The following is a 17,679-nucleotide window of genomic DNA, read 5'->3' as shown; positions in this document are numbered from 1 at the left end:
ATGTAATAGCCTTTTTTCGGACATGACAGTATATTCTTTATTTTTCGTAGATTGTTCTTCTGTTCCACTTTTGCGTGTCCGTTTGCCAGGTGGCAAAGGCCTCCTCCAATCTTCTCCATTCTGGCCTTTCTATGGCCACTCTACCCCATGTTGTTACCGCGACTTGTCCCTTATGTATAAAGCAAAAAGAGTCATTTTTCTATTGAATTTGTATAATACTATTCGATCAATCCATGTTTGTGCTTCCGTTTAGATGCAATATTGAAAATACGACTTTGAAGCCCTTTAAAGATTCGACGTTGGTGATACAAAGCATAGTATGGTGACGTCGATAAAGAAATTTAATAATTTTCTAGTATATATATCTAGTATATAGTAATAGTTTCTAGTACTTATTCAATAAATAATAGAAAACAATAATCTATCCAAAATTATCTAATAAAATTTTAATATGAAAATAGTTATACATGATAATAGTCAACGCACCAATTTTATCGGCCACTTGAAACAGTTTATCGTTTTGATAAGAAAAAGCCGATTAACCTAAGGGCAGTTAATAATTGGAATTTAATTGCTATAATTTTACTAATTTGTTAGACCTTATGACCTCGTTTCAATCGTAATTAATTTACATGTGTTCAACCGTCACAGTTGATTGCATTTAGGGTTTAATTATACTACTTAAATTAACGAAATGACTCTAATAATACGACGCTGATTTTAAAACAGTTTCAACTGTGTTTATTGTGAAGTATCGGTTCCTACTTGCAAATAAAAGTAATCAGCTATTCTATATATATACACACACACACGCACACACACATAGAGACACACACAAACGCATTCATACATACACCCCAAATTTATTTTACAACACCGTTTACAATGTTTTTCTTTTAGCATTTCCTTTTTTCTGCTATTGTATATTATGACAATGGTCCGATGGTGGAGAGGCTGGTTATCTGGTACTCAGGTCTCCTGTTACAGAGACCAGTCTCTCACATACACTTCCAAATTTTATCATCTTAGTTTAATCATTATAACTTTGTATGTATACGTGAGAGAAGGAATAAAGATTATTATTATTACTATACTCATACAATTTTAATTAAGTTTTCCAATAACCTATAATCTAATAATAAAGCCCTGGGGACGCCCCAGTTTATAGAGCAAACTCATGCTATCAGGGAAAAAGGGTATCCTGTATTACACAAGTAGGCCGGATACAGCTTAATCAACTTTAATCCATCCCATGATAATGTGAAAAATGGAGTTGTTTGTGAAACAATCCATTATTGTTAACTACTTACGTTTTTATAACTTTTTAAATATTCATCGGAAGAGATGGGATATCATGGATACATTTTCGTGTGGTGGAGGAGATTCTTGTGAATAGATGACACTCTTATAGTCTAACTTGATGAACCCTATACATATTTAACACGTATCTGCATTATAGATTAATTTAAACAATTGGTTTGTTTCCAGTTGGACAAGAGTGGAAATGGCTACATTGACATGAAGGAGCTCAAAGACGCCCTTGACGGCGTTGGATATAAAATACCACAGTGGAAGGTTAGTTCTTAATAATAATAGGTCAGGGGTATTAGGACGAATTCAATTTAAAACGTATTTAAAAGGCAGTTAAGTTTTAAATGGAATCGTATAGTTTTTTCTATTAGAACTTATTAGTTACCCTAACTTGTCTCATAAAGAATAAGTATTTTTATTTTTTGAATATTCGACTTCCCCCAACTCCAGTTTATCTTCTGTTTTCAATCTTTACTCAGAAAAATTAAATTGTATGGCCAAGTATGTCTTGAACAGGATCAAGATTCTAACATAAAATTGTGATTATGTCGGTGTGGGTTCATATCCCTTACCATAAGCAAATGGGTTTTTACGTAATCGATCACTTTTGTCAGAATTTTTGGATACCGGTTTCTATACGTACAATGTTATTAAGGTTGAAAGGGAATAGGCGTAATTGCCACCTTATTTAACAATCTCACTTAATAGATAATATGCAATTTTATGAAATAAAATAGTAGTCGAATAGCCTTTTTTCGCCGAATTCCTGTAGGACCTGTTTCACAATGTATGGTTAAAGTACCAAATGATTCTTGATGGTAGACAAGCCAGTGATACTGCAAACTATTTCATCATTCATATTTCGATCGTTTGGTGGTTGGAATTGGAATAAATGTAAACCGAAATTATTATCTAACTAATACTTTAACATAAAAAAATACGTATATTTACAAATCAATTTGGCAATAGGTGTTTCAATCGAAATTATAGAATCACAACAAGTGATTAATCGCTGGTTTTGGTACAATCTGTTCTGTGTTTCATTATAATAGGATCGGCTAAGGCTCCTAATATATTGCGTTAAATTAGGAATGAAATATTTCAGGTGCGTTGTATGATAGAAGAGTATTATGACAACGGTTCAAAGCATGGGCGGGCCAATGGAAGCGTTAACGGCGACTCAAAGAAGAATGGTATGACTCTCTTGGAGTTCGAAGAACTCTGTGGAAACCTCAAAGCACAACAGGTATATTTTAGTTCACAGTAGATTCGGGTAAAAATATTACTACAATATTTGCTTTAAAATAAAAAAAGTAGGAAAGCCTACCTACCCTTTGACTCATACCTATAGCTAAATCTCTGAATTGTATCCTAAGAGTCTGTGTTTACTAAATCAATATTTAATAAAAGTAAACAATGTTATAATTTTGATAAATCGTTTAACCCTTTGACTTTTTAAATTGCGTTTTATTGGTGCAGTACAGATTCAATCAGTGTATTAAAGAACTTCATTCTGGCCCTTAAATAGTCTGTTAAATTAATTGAACTTAATCAATCGATGTTGTCAAAATGTATATTATGAAAAATAATGTTTGCCAGTGTAGTCCTAAAACACCACCAAGCTTAATGATATAAAACCCACAGCGAGTTGGGAAAAAAATCATAAAAATAATAATACTAAAATAAACAATATGTTATATAACTACTTAATATGTTTAAAATTATTTATATAACATATTAATGTTTTGTAAATAATTAATTGAATTAAAGTAATCTTATATCGTAAAATATTCATTAAATTATGTTATAGTTATTTATAAAATAGAGATAAATTAACGCGTATAATCTGGTAAAAGTTATGATCTATAATTCTCTCTGCCTCGAACTAACAACGTGGCTGTAAGTTGAGTTACAAAAGGGTTTCAAATAATGACGAGCGGTTAGCGAATACAAAAGTGAGGCCTTCAGGCGTTAACTGAGGCTTTTACGCTAAAATAAATATTTTTGTTATATTCGCACTTTTTAATAGTGTCGCTTTGTATAGATTCAACTGCGGTGTTTTGTGTGAGTTTATTTTTAAATTTAAAAGCGCTGTGTACAAGGCAAAGGTACAGGTGATATTTAATGTTTTGTATTGCAGTTGGTTTTTTGTTAAAAGGTTGACAGACTAGGGAAATGTATCACACCGTTTTGATGTCACATTTCAACCTTCCATGTAACGCGCCGTAACATTTTTCTGTACCCAATAGTAAAACGTTTCGTTACCACCAAGTGACTCATTACACCTAAAACTGCCACTTATGTGGTGTAAAGTATCGGAAAGTCGAAAATAATATTAACATAGTAACGTTTTACCCCAACTCCCCCCTCCCCCCCAAATTCGTTACGTAATACTTGAAAGCATAGATATGCATACGCTATAGAAACGTTTTTTTTCTTTGTTTGTTGCAATGGTTACATTTTGTATAAAGAATTTAAAATTTGTATGGTTATATAGCAATTACAACTGAATTATTTTTATGAATATAATCTATATATGTATTAGGAATTATGTATCAAAGCATCAGACACAGAACATTTGTTTTAAGACTCTTCATTAAATCTCTCTCAAAAATCTAAATAATTGGTTGTAAATTCCAGGTTGCGAGTACATTCAAGCAGGCAGTTAGTAAAAAGGAGAACTTAGAACATCTCGGTGGAATGAGCGAAGCATCCAGTGACGGTATGTTTAGTATTTTGTTTTAGAAAAGCATTCAAGTGAGACCGATCATACAATAAAGAATATAAAAAAATTAACTTTAATAATTACATTAGTCTACATACTTTATATAATATTAATATCTAAATAAAAACTCCATATTGTTCAGTTAAATTATAATTTTTCTAAATTCCAGGTACAACCCACTCAGTGCGTCAGGAAGAACAGATGGCCTTCTCAGGATGGATTAATAGTAACCTGGAGCATGACCCTGACTTAGCACACCTTCTGCCCATTGACCCTGAAGGCAAACAGCTCTATGAAAAGTTGAAGGATGGACTTATTTTATGGTAAAATATTCTTACGAAATTGTATACGAATCCAAATCTTTTTTACGAAGTATGGCGGTAATTTGTGACTGTTTCTGTTTGGTATGGCCCCGTTTGCCAAAAATGTATTGTGTTTTGTCAGACATACTTCGCAATGAGTAGGTTCTGAATCCTTTAAGGCTTGTAATCCCTTATCAAACTGCACCTAGTTAAGAGAACCCAGGACCACGTTATCTACTAAGCCATGTGTGATGTGCTAATACTGTACAGTTTCATGCATGGGGCATGCATTTTAATTTTCAAGCCCTTAAATAAGTTAACTATGCCATGACATACCGAAAATTCATTGTTGTTAGCTAATGTAAAATTTTGTAAATTCTTGGTGCTCAACAATATGCAGTTCCTTATACAATAACAAGGATACCTTTTAAGGAAAACATTATGCACTGTCATATAAATAGTGTAATTAACCTTCATACAACATCACTACTTAATTTACTACGATTTTGTACCTTAATGCCAATTAAAAGACAAATTCAAATTCAAAAATCATTTATTCACATAATGTACACTTATGAATGTCAAAAAAAATAAAATAAATAGACAAATAAATAGAGAAATGCTTCTAATTTTAAATTTACTGCCAGTTCTCAAATCAAGGGCGTAGACCGGAGAAGAGGAAATGGCAATAAACTCTCCGCAACTCTTTTTAATCGCCAAGTTTTTAGTTGTTACAGGAAATATAAATTCTATTTCATATATAGTTTTGAAAATAAATACAATGAAATTGTCATGAAAAGCAGTGGCGCTACAACCTTATTAAGTCTGGGCCTCAGATTTGCTGGCTGTATCTGTTTCGGTATCATTTGGTTTTTTTATTAATAGGCAAGTAGGTGATGATTCTGGGCCTGACTTACGCCGTCTTTTTGGGTCTAAAGCATGCCGGGTTTCCCTTCACTGTAAAGCGTGTCACCGTACATAGACAAAAAATTCATCGGTGCACAGACTGGAATCGAACCTACGGCTTAAAGGATAAAAGTCGCACGCTAAAACCTATTAGGAGTGTCATTACATCTCGGTTCGTTGACCTAAATAATATTAAACTACTTTTAATATTAAAAAGTTAGCGGCTTACTTTAACCATCTAATAAAATCGAACCTGTTGGTATACCTAAAGAACTTCAAGTGCCAAAATATATACACACATATATATATGTATTTATAATAATCTTTTGAGCATGATATTGCAGCTAATGGTAAATCATGGATAACTTAAAAGATTTGCTAAACCAATATTAATGTCGGTGAATTGTATATAAATAATAATTGTATTAATTACAGCAAAGTAATCAACCATTCCTGTCCGGACACGATCGATGAACGTGCGATTAACAAGAAAAATCTTACCCTTTACACGAAGCACGAAAACTTGACTCTTGCGTTGGTCTCTTCTCAGGCGATTGGTTGCAACATTGTTAACATTGACGCACACGATCTTGCTAAAGGTACATTATTATTTCTTATTAAATAAAGTTTTTAAAGACGTGTGCTTTCGTATACTACAAGAAGGGACATAAACTTAGCAAATATATTAATAACTTGATTATATTATGTTACATTGTAGAACTGTGGTAGCTTTATTTTTTGTAGTATAAATAAGTCAATAGATAATCGTCGTTTTATAGATTTAGGGTCTGTTTCACAATGCCCGGATAAGTTCCAAATAAGCTATTTGTTACTTATTGGATTAAGAGTATTTTTGCGTTTCACGACTGTCAGATAGCGCTATTCGTCATGAAATGCGAAGTATCTTATTCGGAACTTTTATCTTTCGAATAATTTATGTGTTGCATACCTATTTGGTACTTTATCCATATATTGTGAAACAGGCCCTTAAACTTGCTAATTATTGTCTATAGATTACAAATTTCTGTTATTAACTTAAATTCTATATTTAAAATAGTCCAACGACAACGATTTTTCTATAGATCTTATGTTCGACTGTTTCCCTGTTATAATTTGATTTTAGAACAATATTATTGGTTTCTGATATTCACTTGATTTCTATATTTAAAATAGTCCAACGACAACGATATTTCTACAGATCTACCGACTGTTTCCTGTTATAATTTAAATTTAGAACAAGATTATTGGAATTCAAGGAGTTTTTTTATGAATTTGTATTTAACCATTTAATTATAATTTTATAGGTAAACCTCACCTTGTACTTGGCCTGCTGTGGCAGATAATCCGTATCGGTCTTTTCAACCAGATCACACTTGAGCACTGTCCTGGCCTTACGGAACTTCTCAATGACCAGGTATGTATATATAAGATATGGCTACAATGCTCGTTAAACTGGTTTGGATGTTTGGCAATTCGAAATTTAAAAACGTTAAATATAGATATTGGGTAGTATCTAATTTTTTGATAGAATTTGTTTTCGATATTGAATAAAAAAATTGTCAATAGCTTTTTTGGTTATGTTTGTACCTAACTATAAAACTACTTATGGCTGAGACTACAGATTACATATCTGTATACTTTGCTCTTGAAAATCATTATTTATAATATCTATACACAACTTGCTTTATCCAAAATATATCAAGAGAAATGTGGCCATGTGTTGCCTTGCAAATATAGCATTAAGACTAAAACTATAAAAACCTTTTTAACATCTAAGATTTTTAAACGAAATTAAAATGCGCCTATAATGAAAAAAGACGTGCCTATTCGATTTAAAAATGATCATGAAACAGTTTCTGAAATCTGAGGCCAGGACCTAAAAGAGGTTGTAGCACCACTTTTTTTTTTTTTAACTGACTTAATTTTCCTCTAGGAACGTATTGAAGACCTGTTGGCGCTATCACCTGAAGCCATCCTCCTCCGCTGGGTGAACCATCAACTGCAATGTGCGGGTGTTACTCGCCGCTGCACCAACTTCCAACAGGATGTGTCTGACTCCGAAATATATTCATATCTCTTGAAGCAAATCGCCCCAGATGACGCTGGTGTCACATTGGATGCGCTTAGAGTGAGTTGTTTGAATCTTTTTTTTTAATATTTGATATTACTATGACGTTGAAATATAAAGTGTACTTCGGTTTACCTCGAATTTAGCTTACACCAAACGTAGGTTAGTATTTGTATAATCTCCAGATTCGAGATAGAATAGAAATTGAGGTTTACAAATCTTTAAAGAAATTATTACTTAAGAAGTGTTATTACACTGTTCTGACCGATAGACTTTAATTTCTTTTTTAAATGTTAAGTTTATTAATAATGTTAAGGACGAAAAGCAAATAAAATATTAACATAAGGACAGTGGCGTTGCTACTTTGGGTACCCCATCGAAAGTAAGAAGCATTCAATTTTATATGATAAAGTCAGATAGATGGATCAGTTATTAAAAGATCGCGAGTGTGGGACGGGGAATCCCCCAAGACAGCATCAGGTTCATTTGCGGGAATCGCTAAATTTTACATAGAGCTAAGCTAGTGCTAGTGGAAAAATCCCTTAACAACAATGTTTTATGCTACCGATTTATTTTTGTTGTTTGTACATTGTTCTTAAAGTACATAATTCTTAAAATGAGATCCCCCCCCTTTTTGCTACGAAACTGCATAATAAAGATTTGAGTTTAGATTGTCTCTTTGAAACGCTTGCTTCTGCAATGAAGAGCTTTAATCTCTTGGTAAATAAGTTCGCCAGAAGATTTTTTCTACAGATACATTCCCCCAACAATGCGTCTAGTCAAGTTACGGGACAACTATACTAATTGCATTAAGTAGTAGTTTTTTTTTAAGTAGTAGATATTAATAAATTCTTAGTATTATTTGTTGCTTTTTTTTTTAATTTTGCAGTTTTTAATTTTGTTCTTTTGTTTTTCTTTTAAATGACACTTTGTCTTGTAATGCTTGTTATCTGTTTTTTATTTAATCTGTGTAATCTGTTTTGGCTTTGTGTATTGTATTTGTGTTTTGTATAATGTGTTAAGTAGCTGTTGATTACTTATTATTAAATAAATAAAATAAATAAATACATATTTTCTGAATGTTTGTATTATTTAAATTTGGCGTACAGGAAACAGACCTCCTTCGTCGTGCAGAGGTGATGTTACAGCAGGCAGCTAAGCTCCGTTGTCGGGCATTCGTGGCGCCTGCGGACGTCGTCAACGGAGTCTACAAACTCAACTTAGCCTTCGTAGCCAATCTGTTTAACCAACATCCGGGATTGCAGAGGAACGAAACAGATGCTGATGCATATCACCAGTTAGATGAGACCAGAGAGGAGAAGAGTGAGTGACTTTACTAATACGTTAAAATACATTGATGCGTTATGGACATTTGTCTTTCACTATTTGAAATTGATATAAAAGGTTTCCATTGATTAAAAAAAGTACCTATAACTCATGCTGCTAACATGTTCACACACTAATAGTTAAATAAGGATTAATAATTGTTTTGTTTTTTTTTTCGCACTTATTGAATTTTATTTCTTTTATATCGTTTTTATTACTATAGTTGCCTGGAAGGTCGCTTCTATATGAGTAGCGTATTTCAATAATCGTCGTATATTAAACTTGCTATGATGGAAAACCATGTATAGGATTTTAAACAGGAATTGGCTCTCATTTACTAAATGTTTGTATTTCAGCATACCGTAACTGGATGAACTCAATGGGCGTGGCACCACATGTAAACTGGCTTTACTCAGATTTGACCGATGCACTTGTCATCTTTCAGCTTTATGACATTATCAAACCTGGTATTGTCAACTGGAAGAAGGTAGCTTTTTTTTCCATATTGTTTTGTTTTTTGAGTTTGCCTCTATACATTCTTATAATTCTATTTTTATATGAATTTTTTACTTAAAAGATTTAAAAGAAAATTAAAAGATTCAGCATTAGTCCACCTCTCAGCGTTAAAAAATAAGCAGTTTAAAAAATACTTACCCAATTTTAGAAATTATTTTATTAGTAATTAATTCCTTAAAGAAATTTTTTTCTAACGCCTGCTTCATACGCTTGAATTTATGCTGAAAGAGACTTGCGTGGCAGCTTTATTTATATTTACAAGCATTATATATTTATATTTTTTTAAGTACAACAATAATTCGGAAAATTTCGGAATGGCGTTATTTTGTTGGTAAGTTTTTAGCTATACAACTAATTTCAGGTACACCGTCAATTCTCGAAGCTTCGTAAATTCATGGAGCGTCTAGAGAACTGCAACTACGCAGTTGAGTTGGGACGCCAACTTGGATTCTCACTTGTCGGTATCGCTGGGGCTGACATCAACGAAGGAAACGCAACACTTACGCTTGGTAAGTTTCTTCTTTATTAACATGATATTTTTCCAAACAAAACACCAAACACCGAAATCCGCTAAAAACACCCTTTATTTCTTCTCCTTCTTGGAAGACACTCCAAAACCTTGGCTAGCATCGAAATACTGGGCGTTGGCTAAATTAGCCTCTAAGAAGCTTAGCATGCACAGCTAGGGAAAATCTATATACTGCAAATTCGGTTTCACATGGAGTACTGTTCTCAACTTGGGGTTCTCCCAAGTACCAGATCCTTCCAATTGACCGTATTCAATGAAGAGCGGCTTCATGGTTTGGTTGGTTGTGTAGAGATGTGGGTTCTCATCTGCTACTGCACTTAGCATGGCGAGTGTTCATAGGAGTGGTTCGGATTAATACCTGCAGATGAGTTTCATCACCGGACGTCAAAACTCCATAAGCAATATCATCAGTATCTTGACGTTCAGCGTTCATTATTGAACTTTTATTTAAAAAGGAAATATCAGAAGGTGAAAGCAATTGTAATTGTAACGTGAAACTTGCGTCGGAATGAAAGTTCTTTTCGATGATCTTTTTGACCTTGAGTGGGGCAATGACCCTAGGTGAATGACCGGGAAAGTTAGTTCCGTGAAAGTGTATAATGATGTTTTATCTTTTTAGCTTTAATATGGCAACTTATGCGTGCATACACACTGTCAGTGTTAACACGATTGGCGAACACTGGCAACCCCATTATTGAAAAGGAGATCGTGCAGTGGGTCAATAACAAACTACAAAGCGCTGGCAAGGCCTCGTCTATTAGGAGTTTCCAGGTATTTGGTTAACGATATTCGATTTCGATTTAGATTTTTAAAAAACTATTTGAATTATAATATTTATAACAAAATAAGACTCGTTACTGACTTGTTACTTCAATTTTGTTTTCATTTTAAGTCAATAAAAAAACAGATTTTTATTTATTCTAAATAAGTTACAAAAATTCAGTTTCAACCCATAATTGTGTTCATACCCACAGGTTTTTTACAGATTGTTTTGTGGTATTAATAAATTAAAAATTTCAGGATGAAGTTCTAGCAGACGGCAAAGTGGTTCTCGACCTCATAGATGCCATAAAACCTGGCTCAATTAACTACGACCTTGTATTGCCTGGGGCGGATAAAGAGGTAAATTTAGTATATTTTCCTAATCTTTACTTCATTTTGATAAGCTTTTGTGAGTAGTAATAAAGTTTTAACAAGTTGTATTAGCAGTTATGTAACCTGTTTTAATATGTATGTATATAAAAATATTTTTGACATGTTTCAGGAATGTTTAGCGAACGCGAAATACGCGATATCAATGGCAAGGCGTTGCGGTGCACGCGTATACGCATTACCCGAAGACATAACCGAGCGCAAGCCGAAGATGATCATGACAGTCTTCGCGTGTCTCATGGCCCTCGACTATATTCCAACCATGGACGCGCCCGTCGCCCAGTGAGTATGACGATTTTGTGGGTTGACATTTCTTATATATTATCAACTATGTCAACCCTTTAATCGGGTCTTTGGGAGCATATCATGTCATGCCATATTAGCGATATAAATGTAATCGCTTATGTCACTATTGGGTTTGTTGGGAGCGTGGGTATTTTTAATATATGGTATTTTCGATAGCAAAACACATACCATCTATTATTAATGCCCTCTTCAAGGTTTTTGTCATTATGAATGTGCTTCAAGATTTTTTTTACTGAGATCTAAATCTTGAAGCACCGTTCAAAGGGTTCATCTGCGCAAGATTTTGAATTTATATCACAAATCATGCGCAGTTATGTACAGAATCGCTTTGTCAAAAATAAGCCTAAATTGTAATACTTGATCACCTTACAACGTTATTTGTCATTTTGGATTAGAAACATTTACGTGTTTAGTATTTTTAATCAAACAATTATTGGCTAATAACGTTATTTTTACGTATACCAATGTACGTTGTATACGTTAAAGGTGACGGTCACTGTATAAAATGCACTTTTCAACTATCAAAAATCTTATTTCTCTTTCGGAATACCTTCATTTGCACCAGATAATGTGAAGCTAACATTATCTTAATTTTTAAAATGTTATATGTAAGCCTAATTAAATTCGTTTTTCCACACGAAGTTGAATAAAAAACACGAATACAGCCGTTTGAAATATATTCAAACAAGCCATATTAAAGTTACTTTATACGGTGGCCGTGAGTCATTTTGTCTCGAGTATTGCCGGGTGAGCGCTATTTTAGTATAATCGCCTATTTATAGTATATTGCCTGGACTAGGCTCTTAGACTATAGGAATCAATTACCTATTACATTTTACGTCTTACGTTTTAGTACTTATTATTAGGTTAAATTTTATACATTTTTACGACGAGAATTGAATAAGATTTTTTGAATGGCATTCATGACAGTAGTATTCTTGTTTTTGGGCCCAATTATGATTTTTTTAATAGAGCAATACTCTGATTTTTGAAATAAATGTACATTCCCTTGTTAATCGGCATTCCTTCTGCATTTCATGTATTTCTTAAATGTATATCATTAAGTTACGTGAGAGTATTTTTTAGAGATTTTTTTTAATATAACATTCCTATGGGATACAACGATTTATTTTGATTAATTGTATAGTTTTTATTTTGTTAAAAATTTTACTGAATATTTTTTATCAAATAAGTTTTTTATTCAATTAATATGGTAATTTATATTGATGTATGCGTACATTACTTGTATTAGCGTTCCTGCACACGATACCTTCGCAGTTACTCTATAGATACTAGTCGTGCGAAGACCGCCTCTGCGCGCGTTTCCTTTGTTTGATTAAATCCATTGCTGGCCGCGTAATAGAGGAGATTGGGGCAATGGAGTGAATCGAACAGATGAAACGCGCGCAGAGGCGGTCTTCGCACGACTAGTATCTACAGAGTAACTGCGAAGGTATCGTGTGCAGGAACGCTGAAGCTACTTGCTAGCCATTATTAACATATAAATAATTTATGATGTAAGACTATCAATAAAACATCGGAATTGATAAATGCTTTTATTTAATCACAATTCTATCATTCTGGGATATCCTTTCGTTTTCTTCACTATCTATACCGTGAGGAAAACTTCCAAAAAAAATTAAAAAAAAAAATATGTTTAGAGATTCTATCATACAAGGTACTGTTGACGGAATCTTCAAGTTTTCTTTACACGGTACATAAGGGTTGTCCTTTAATTTCCAATTAAACTAAAATACAAGTGGGTGCTTCAAATGGCTGGGAATATGGGGTACATTGAATAAAATGTAATTTTATTCGATATAATTCATTGCTATGGGTTTTCATCTTTTATGTTGTGTGGCTTTGGGAAAATCACATATTTAATATTCAATAATCATAGAACCGAGGCTTTTATGTGTTTAATTTTTCATCACTTTTTCTTATTCTCTATACCAGCGAATTATTATGATCTTAGTCATAAGATCTTGAAGACATACGTGTATAAATATACCTTTACCTTTTTGAAATAAATTAAAGTTGTTTCTATTATATGAACGGGTAATGCCATCTATGCGGTTTGTTCATATCCAGGTATGTGCTTATATTTTAATCAAAACATTGATTTTTAAAAGGCACTGCAATATCTGTAAATATCTGACCATGCCTAAGCAGTAACAGGATTACATAGTGATGCCAACTACAAAATGCTACAACCACTACTCAACTACTACTCCAACTTCAAATAATACTCCTAAATGTTTTAAGACCCATTTAGATGGAGAGAGTTTAGTATGCGATTATTTCCAGCAATAATCGCCATAGCATTATCGTATTAAAATGTTTACATACAGTCAAGAAGTAAATTTTCACCTACGATTATTTCATACGAGAATTGCCAGTGACATATCCCTAGGTGATAATTTCCTGCGTCCGTTTACACAACGACATTTTAGTAAGAATATAACTTACTCGAATAGTATAATCACGGTTTCGTATGACATTTTTTTATTTTCATACGAGAATCGTACTCGTAATCGGTTTGAACCGTTTTGTTTGCGAGATGTTTCATTCGAGTTTAGTGATTACTAGGTTATTGATATCTCAAAAATTGATGGAATATGAATATGGTAATGGCAGGCAACACTAGCCGAATGTAAAGAAAATGTTTAATTTTAGAATATTGGAATGCCCGTTTAAATTTTATATAAAAAGATATGTTATTTGTATATATTTTTGAATGTAACTTCATTTTCCAATTAAAATTCAAGGCACACCTACTTCAAAATGGTTTCTCCCAGCTATCCTAAAAAATGGATACCCAATTCTTTTTTCCATTTCCGTTTAATTAATTCTTGTCTTAGAAGAGCAGATATAATTAAAACACCCTCACGTACTGCACTCATGGTAGCAACTGGCACAAAACCCCCAAATACGATTATTGCTTTTTAAATTCTGTTTACACGGACCCAATAAGTTCTCCATTGCGAGGCAATTGTCGCCAAAGTGGAAGAGCCAAGGTGTCAATGTTTAGACGAAGAAACTTTTTTTATATTATTTCAATAAGCGTACCTTCGAGACGAGAAACTTTCTCCATCTTAATTTGCCTTTATTATATACTCGGTTTGAGAGTTAATTTCAAATTTGCATCAAAAATACATTCAAGTAGTATTAACTTTCGATCTTTAACGTTTTGATATTTCAGTTTGGAGATTATATGCGGTTGGGTTATAGGCTTAATATAAATAATACAGATACGTGCGTTAAAAAAATTGCATAAAGTATTCCCTGAATAATTGTGCCTCTCGGGACTTTTAATTATCCCTAAGTTAGGGGGAAAACCCCCCAAGTCGGTATCACTTTGTTTACTAGCTATTGACCTCCGTTCGTAATTTTTTTATTTAGACCAGGGCCAGAAATGCCGGTAGAACCTGTGTTACTGGATGGTGCTGCGGAAACCACCGATGAACCTGAAGATATTTCGAGTCCACAGACTCCTGAGAAGCCAATGTTACCACCAAAACCAGAGAGCCTTTCACGGACTGTGTCTACCACAGACTAACATAACACCTATTTCATGAGTTATAGTAATACCAAATGCGTTATAGTCTGTGGAAAGAGTACCATCGAGGCGGTTTTGTGAAAAAGTGATGTCAACGTAACTAAATCTGGACTAAGTACTGCTTAGACCCCAAATTCTACGACCGAATCCTTTCCCTTCAGACTCATTCCAAAAACATGTAAGTAAGTACATATAGTGTGAATATATTAAGGACATTTTAAATTTGGGACTTGATGTTTATTGTGAACTAAGGAAAATATATTTTTTTACTTTCATTTATTTTTTTACCTTGTCATTTATTTATTAAGAATTAAATAATATGTTGTTACTAATTGTTTTAATTAAACAAATTATTCACACAATAGTGGGAAAAATAAAAGACACTAAAATAAAATTGTGATGATTTAATTCCATCCATAGGCATAAACAAAAACTGGTCAATTGTACATACATTATTGAGAGCTCAAATTATTAAAATTAACATTCCATAACCAATCTAGCAACAATAAATTACAACCCAGTACCCATACTTTACCAAATCTCCCATCCATATCCGTAAAATATAGGAACCAGTATCGTATGCACCAAGTTACTAAAGAAATGTAGAAATAAACACATTAACTATATAAAAATAACCATCCGTGCACAAAATATGTACATCATTTACAAAATTATTCCCCCTTTTAAACGTTTGTATTCTACGTCAATCGGTAATTTGGAATGTTTATTAATTACATTACGATAAATATACAATTTTGACCTAGTTTGTGAATTAATTTAAACTAATTATTGCTTAATACAATTTCAACTTTTCAAATAAAGTATCGACACAATCGCCAAAAAAAATTTTAATTCAAGTTTCAGGCATAATACGGAGATTTTAATCATAGATGTACTTTATTTGATGACTATACACTGAACATCTGTGTGGAAAATAGTTCGGTGCGTAACAAAGGTAAGGTTTTCATACAAAACTATTAAAAGTAGCACGGAAAGAGATGAACAAATATTGCATCCCGCTCTCGACCACTGTATTATAATCGTTCCCTCTCTGTCTGACCGACACATTATAAAGGCAACGAATATTGTTATAATCAAGTAACACTTCGCACTTAATCACCTCATCTATAATTGAAATCTCTGATTAAATATTCATATATAAATCCAATGGCTCTACCATATCAACATTAATATAAATTTATAATCGACCCCGCACTGAAATAACTTGGGGAACATTAAGGAATATATACAAAATGTCCGCACAAGGCTACTTTAATTGTACTAATTTACGCAACTTAATTCCAATAAATAATTTTCGTTCGTTTAGTAAAGCTTTTGTAAGAAATCACAAGTTGCAAATATTTCAGACAATAATCCATTAAAGAAAATTCTAAGGAAAGTTGAACAAATTTAATGAACGTGATAACTATGTGAGCCGCTGTTATCGTCCATGTCACAATTGACGAAACAAAACAAAAGAGAATCGTGTTCTCCATTTTGTTGGAGAACATTCCAAGAACAAATAATTAAATTGCGTCTCAGACAGCGATCACAATGATCATCAAATTTGTCCACTCCACGTACAAAACTCCTTCAGAATTCCATCCAAATATCACACAGTTCTAATGTTGGATAAAAGTATTTCCATCAATAACAACGGTTTATCTGCAATTCAATCACAAATATCGCCACGCTGAACGGTCCAGACAGAATTGCAATATCGTCGAAAAATCAACCACACAACGACCGACATTCATACCTGAAGTAAAAAAAAAAATAAATAAAAAAAAAATTGCAATTACGTCCGTTTACATATAAGCGATAACACGCTGGTATTTAAACATTCGAGCTACAATTTCCATAATTTTTATAAAAATATAAAATTATATCGCGTATCAAAAGCTATTTTTTTTTAATGTCTCCACATGTATTAGCCATATATATATGTATGTTTGAATACCAGCTGTATACCATATAATGTATTGCCATATGGAGGCGTTATATAAGCGGCGAATAGTTACATATATAAAGGTAATTTGTTCTTATAATAAAATTAAGTAACATATACAAGATATATGGCAGAATCACGCCTCCGATAGATGTCGTTAATTGTTCTTGAAATTTCTGTATAAGTTTAAGCCCATATACCATACGCCACATATATGATTATGATATATAAAAAATATGTTATATTTTTTTATGAATGAAAAATTAGTATATACAGTATTCTTTCATAATATCCAGGAACTTGCCAAAAGGAGAAAATATACCACACCATTATAAATAATTTAATACGTATACATACACAAATACTTAAATCTATTTATGGACTTAAACTTACTGCGATTTATAAAATTCATAGCGTTTGTGATTTTTAATCCATTAATTCAAAATTGCTTTGTGCAAAATTTCAATTGAACTAATATCTTTGTCAATTATGTCTGTTACATATTCATGCTGGATTTTTAACATGAAGACTAAAACGCGTATTTAATATTGTTTTTCCGCGAGATCTATCAGAGACGTCAAAAACACACTAAACTCAAAAATCACTCACTCAAAGATATTAAATGTTCTTATACGAAAACAATAGTAACTGGTAAAATACGCGTTTAAATCCTTTATTCGTGTGTGCATTACCTGTCGTGATGTTTGTCAAGTAGATACTCTTTGAGCCGTCGCACGAGGTGTTCTGAAAGTTGCGTCACTTCCGGCCATTGCTTTAGTACCATAACGCCTACCATCACCACAAGACTTGTTGTAAGAACTCGGACCCTGTAAAGTAATATTATTTATTTATTTATTCCACTATATTTTTATATCTTAACAGTTACTACTAATTCGATAGAACTCCAAAATAATACCCACACTAATTATCCTACATAAAAACATTAAAAATTAAACTTATACGTCTAAATCTTATAACTAAAAAGACATATATGGTTACTTTTAACTTAGCAGAGGTCGTCTGAAAGAAAT

General features: G+C 32.7%; 2 protein-coding genes across 7 annotated transcripts in view; one reads left to right on the top strand and one right to left on the bottom strand.

Moving 5' to 3' along the window:
• LOC110998992 (plastin-2) overlaps positions 1-14,975 on the top strand; it is a 37,328-nt gene extending 22,353 nt beyond the window's left edge. For all 3 annotated transcript variants that reach the window (XM_022267825.2, XM_022267826.2, XM_045630655.1), the window contains 14 exons: positions 1,489-1,575; positions 2,417-2,557; positions 3,952-4,033; positions 4,206-4,359; positions 5,680-5,843; positions 6,549-6,658; positions 7,178-7,372; positions 8,422-8,635; positions 8,995-9,125; positions 9,516-9,663; positions 10,303-10,454; positions 10,704-10,805; positions 10,948-11,117; positions 14,544-14,975. In XM_022267825.2, the coding sequence (XP_022123517.1) occupies positions 1,489-1,575; positions 2,417-2,557; positions 3,952-4,033; positions 4,206-4,359; positions 5,680-5,843; positions 6,549-6,658; positions 7,178-7,372; positions 8,422-8,635; positions 8,995-9,125; positions 9,516-9,663; positions 10,303-10,454; positions 10,704-10,805; positions 10,948-11,117; positions 14,544-14,700 (2,007 nt within the window). In that variant the 3' untranslated portion in view covers positions 14,701-14,975. The remainder of the gene's footprint in view (positions 1-1,488; positions 1,576-2,416; positions 2,558-3,951; positions 4,034-4,205; positions 4,360-5,679; positions 5,844-6,548; positions 6,659-7,177; positions 7,373-8,421; positions 8,636-8,994; positions 9,126-9,515; positions 9,664-10,302; positions 10,455-10,703; positions 10,806-10,947; positions 11,118-14,543) is intronic.
• A 114-nt stretch (positions 14,976-15,089) lies between these two features.
• The window catches only part of LOC110998996 (transmembrane and coiled-coil domains protein 2), a 32,419-nt gene continuing 29,829 nt past the window's right edge, over positions 15,090-17,679 (bottom strand). For all 4 annotated transcript variants that reach the window (XM_045630658.1, XM_045630659.1, XM_045630660.1 and 1 more), the window contains 2 exons: positions 17,341-17,475; positions 15,090-16,459 (listed from right to left, as the gene is read on the bottom strand). In XM_045630658.1, coding sequence (XP_045486614.1) covers positions 16,432-16,459; positions 17,341-17,475 — 163 coding nt within the window. In that variant the 3' untranslated portion in view covers positions 15,090-16,431. The remainder of the gene's footprint in view (positions 16,460-17,340; positions 17,476-17,679) is intronic.

Source organism: Pieris rapae, chromosome 13 (genome assembly GCF_905147795.1).
Source record: "Pieris rapae chromosome 13, ilPieRapa1.1, whole genome shotgun sequence".
Lineage (NCBI taxonomy): Eukaryota > Metazoa > Arthropoda > Insecta > Lepidoptera > Pieridae > Pieris > Pieris rapae.
The sequence above is the reverse complement of the archived record's forward strand: the minus strand, read 5'-3'. Positions and strand labels throughout refer to the sequence as shown.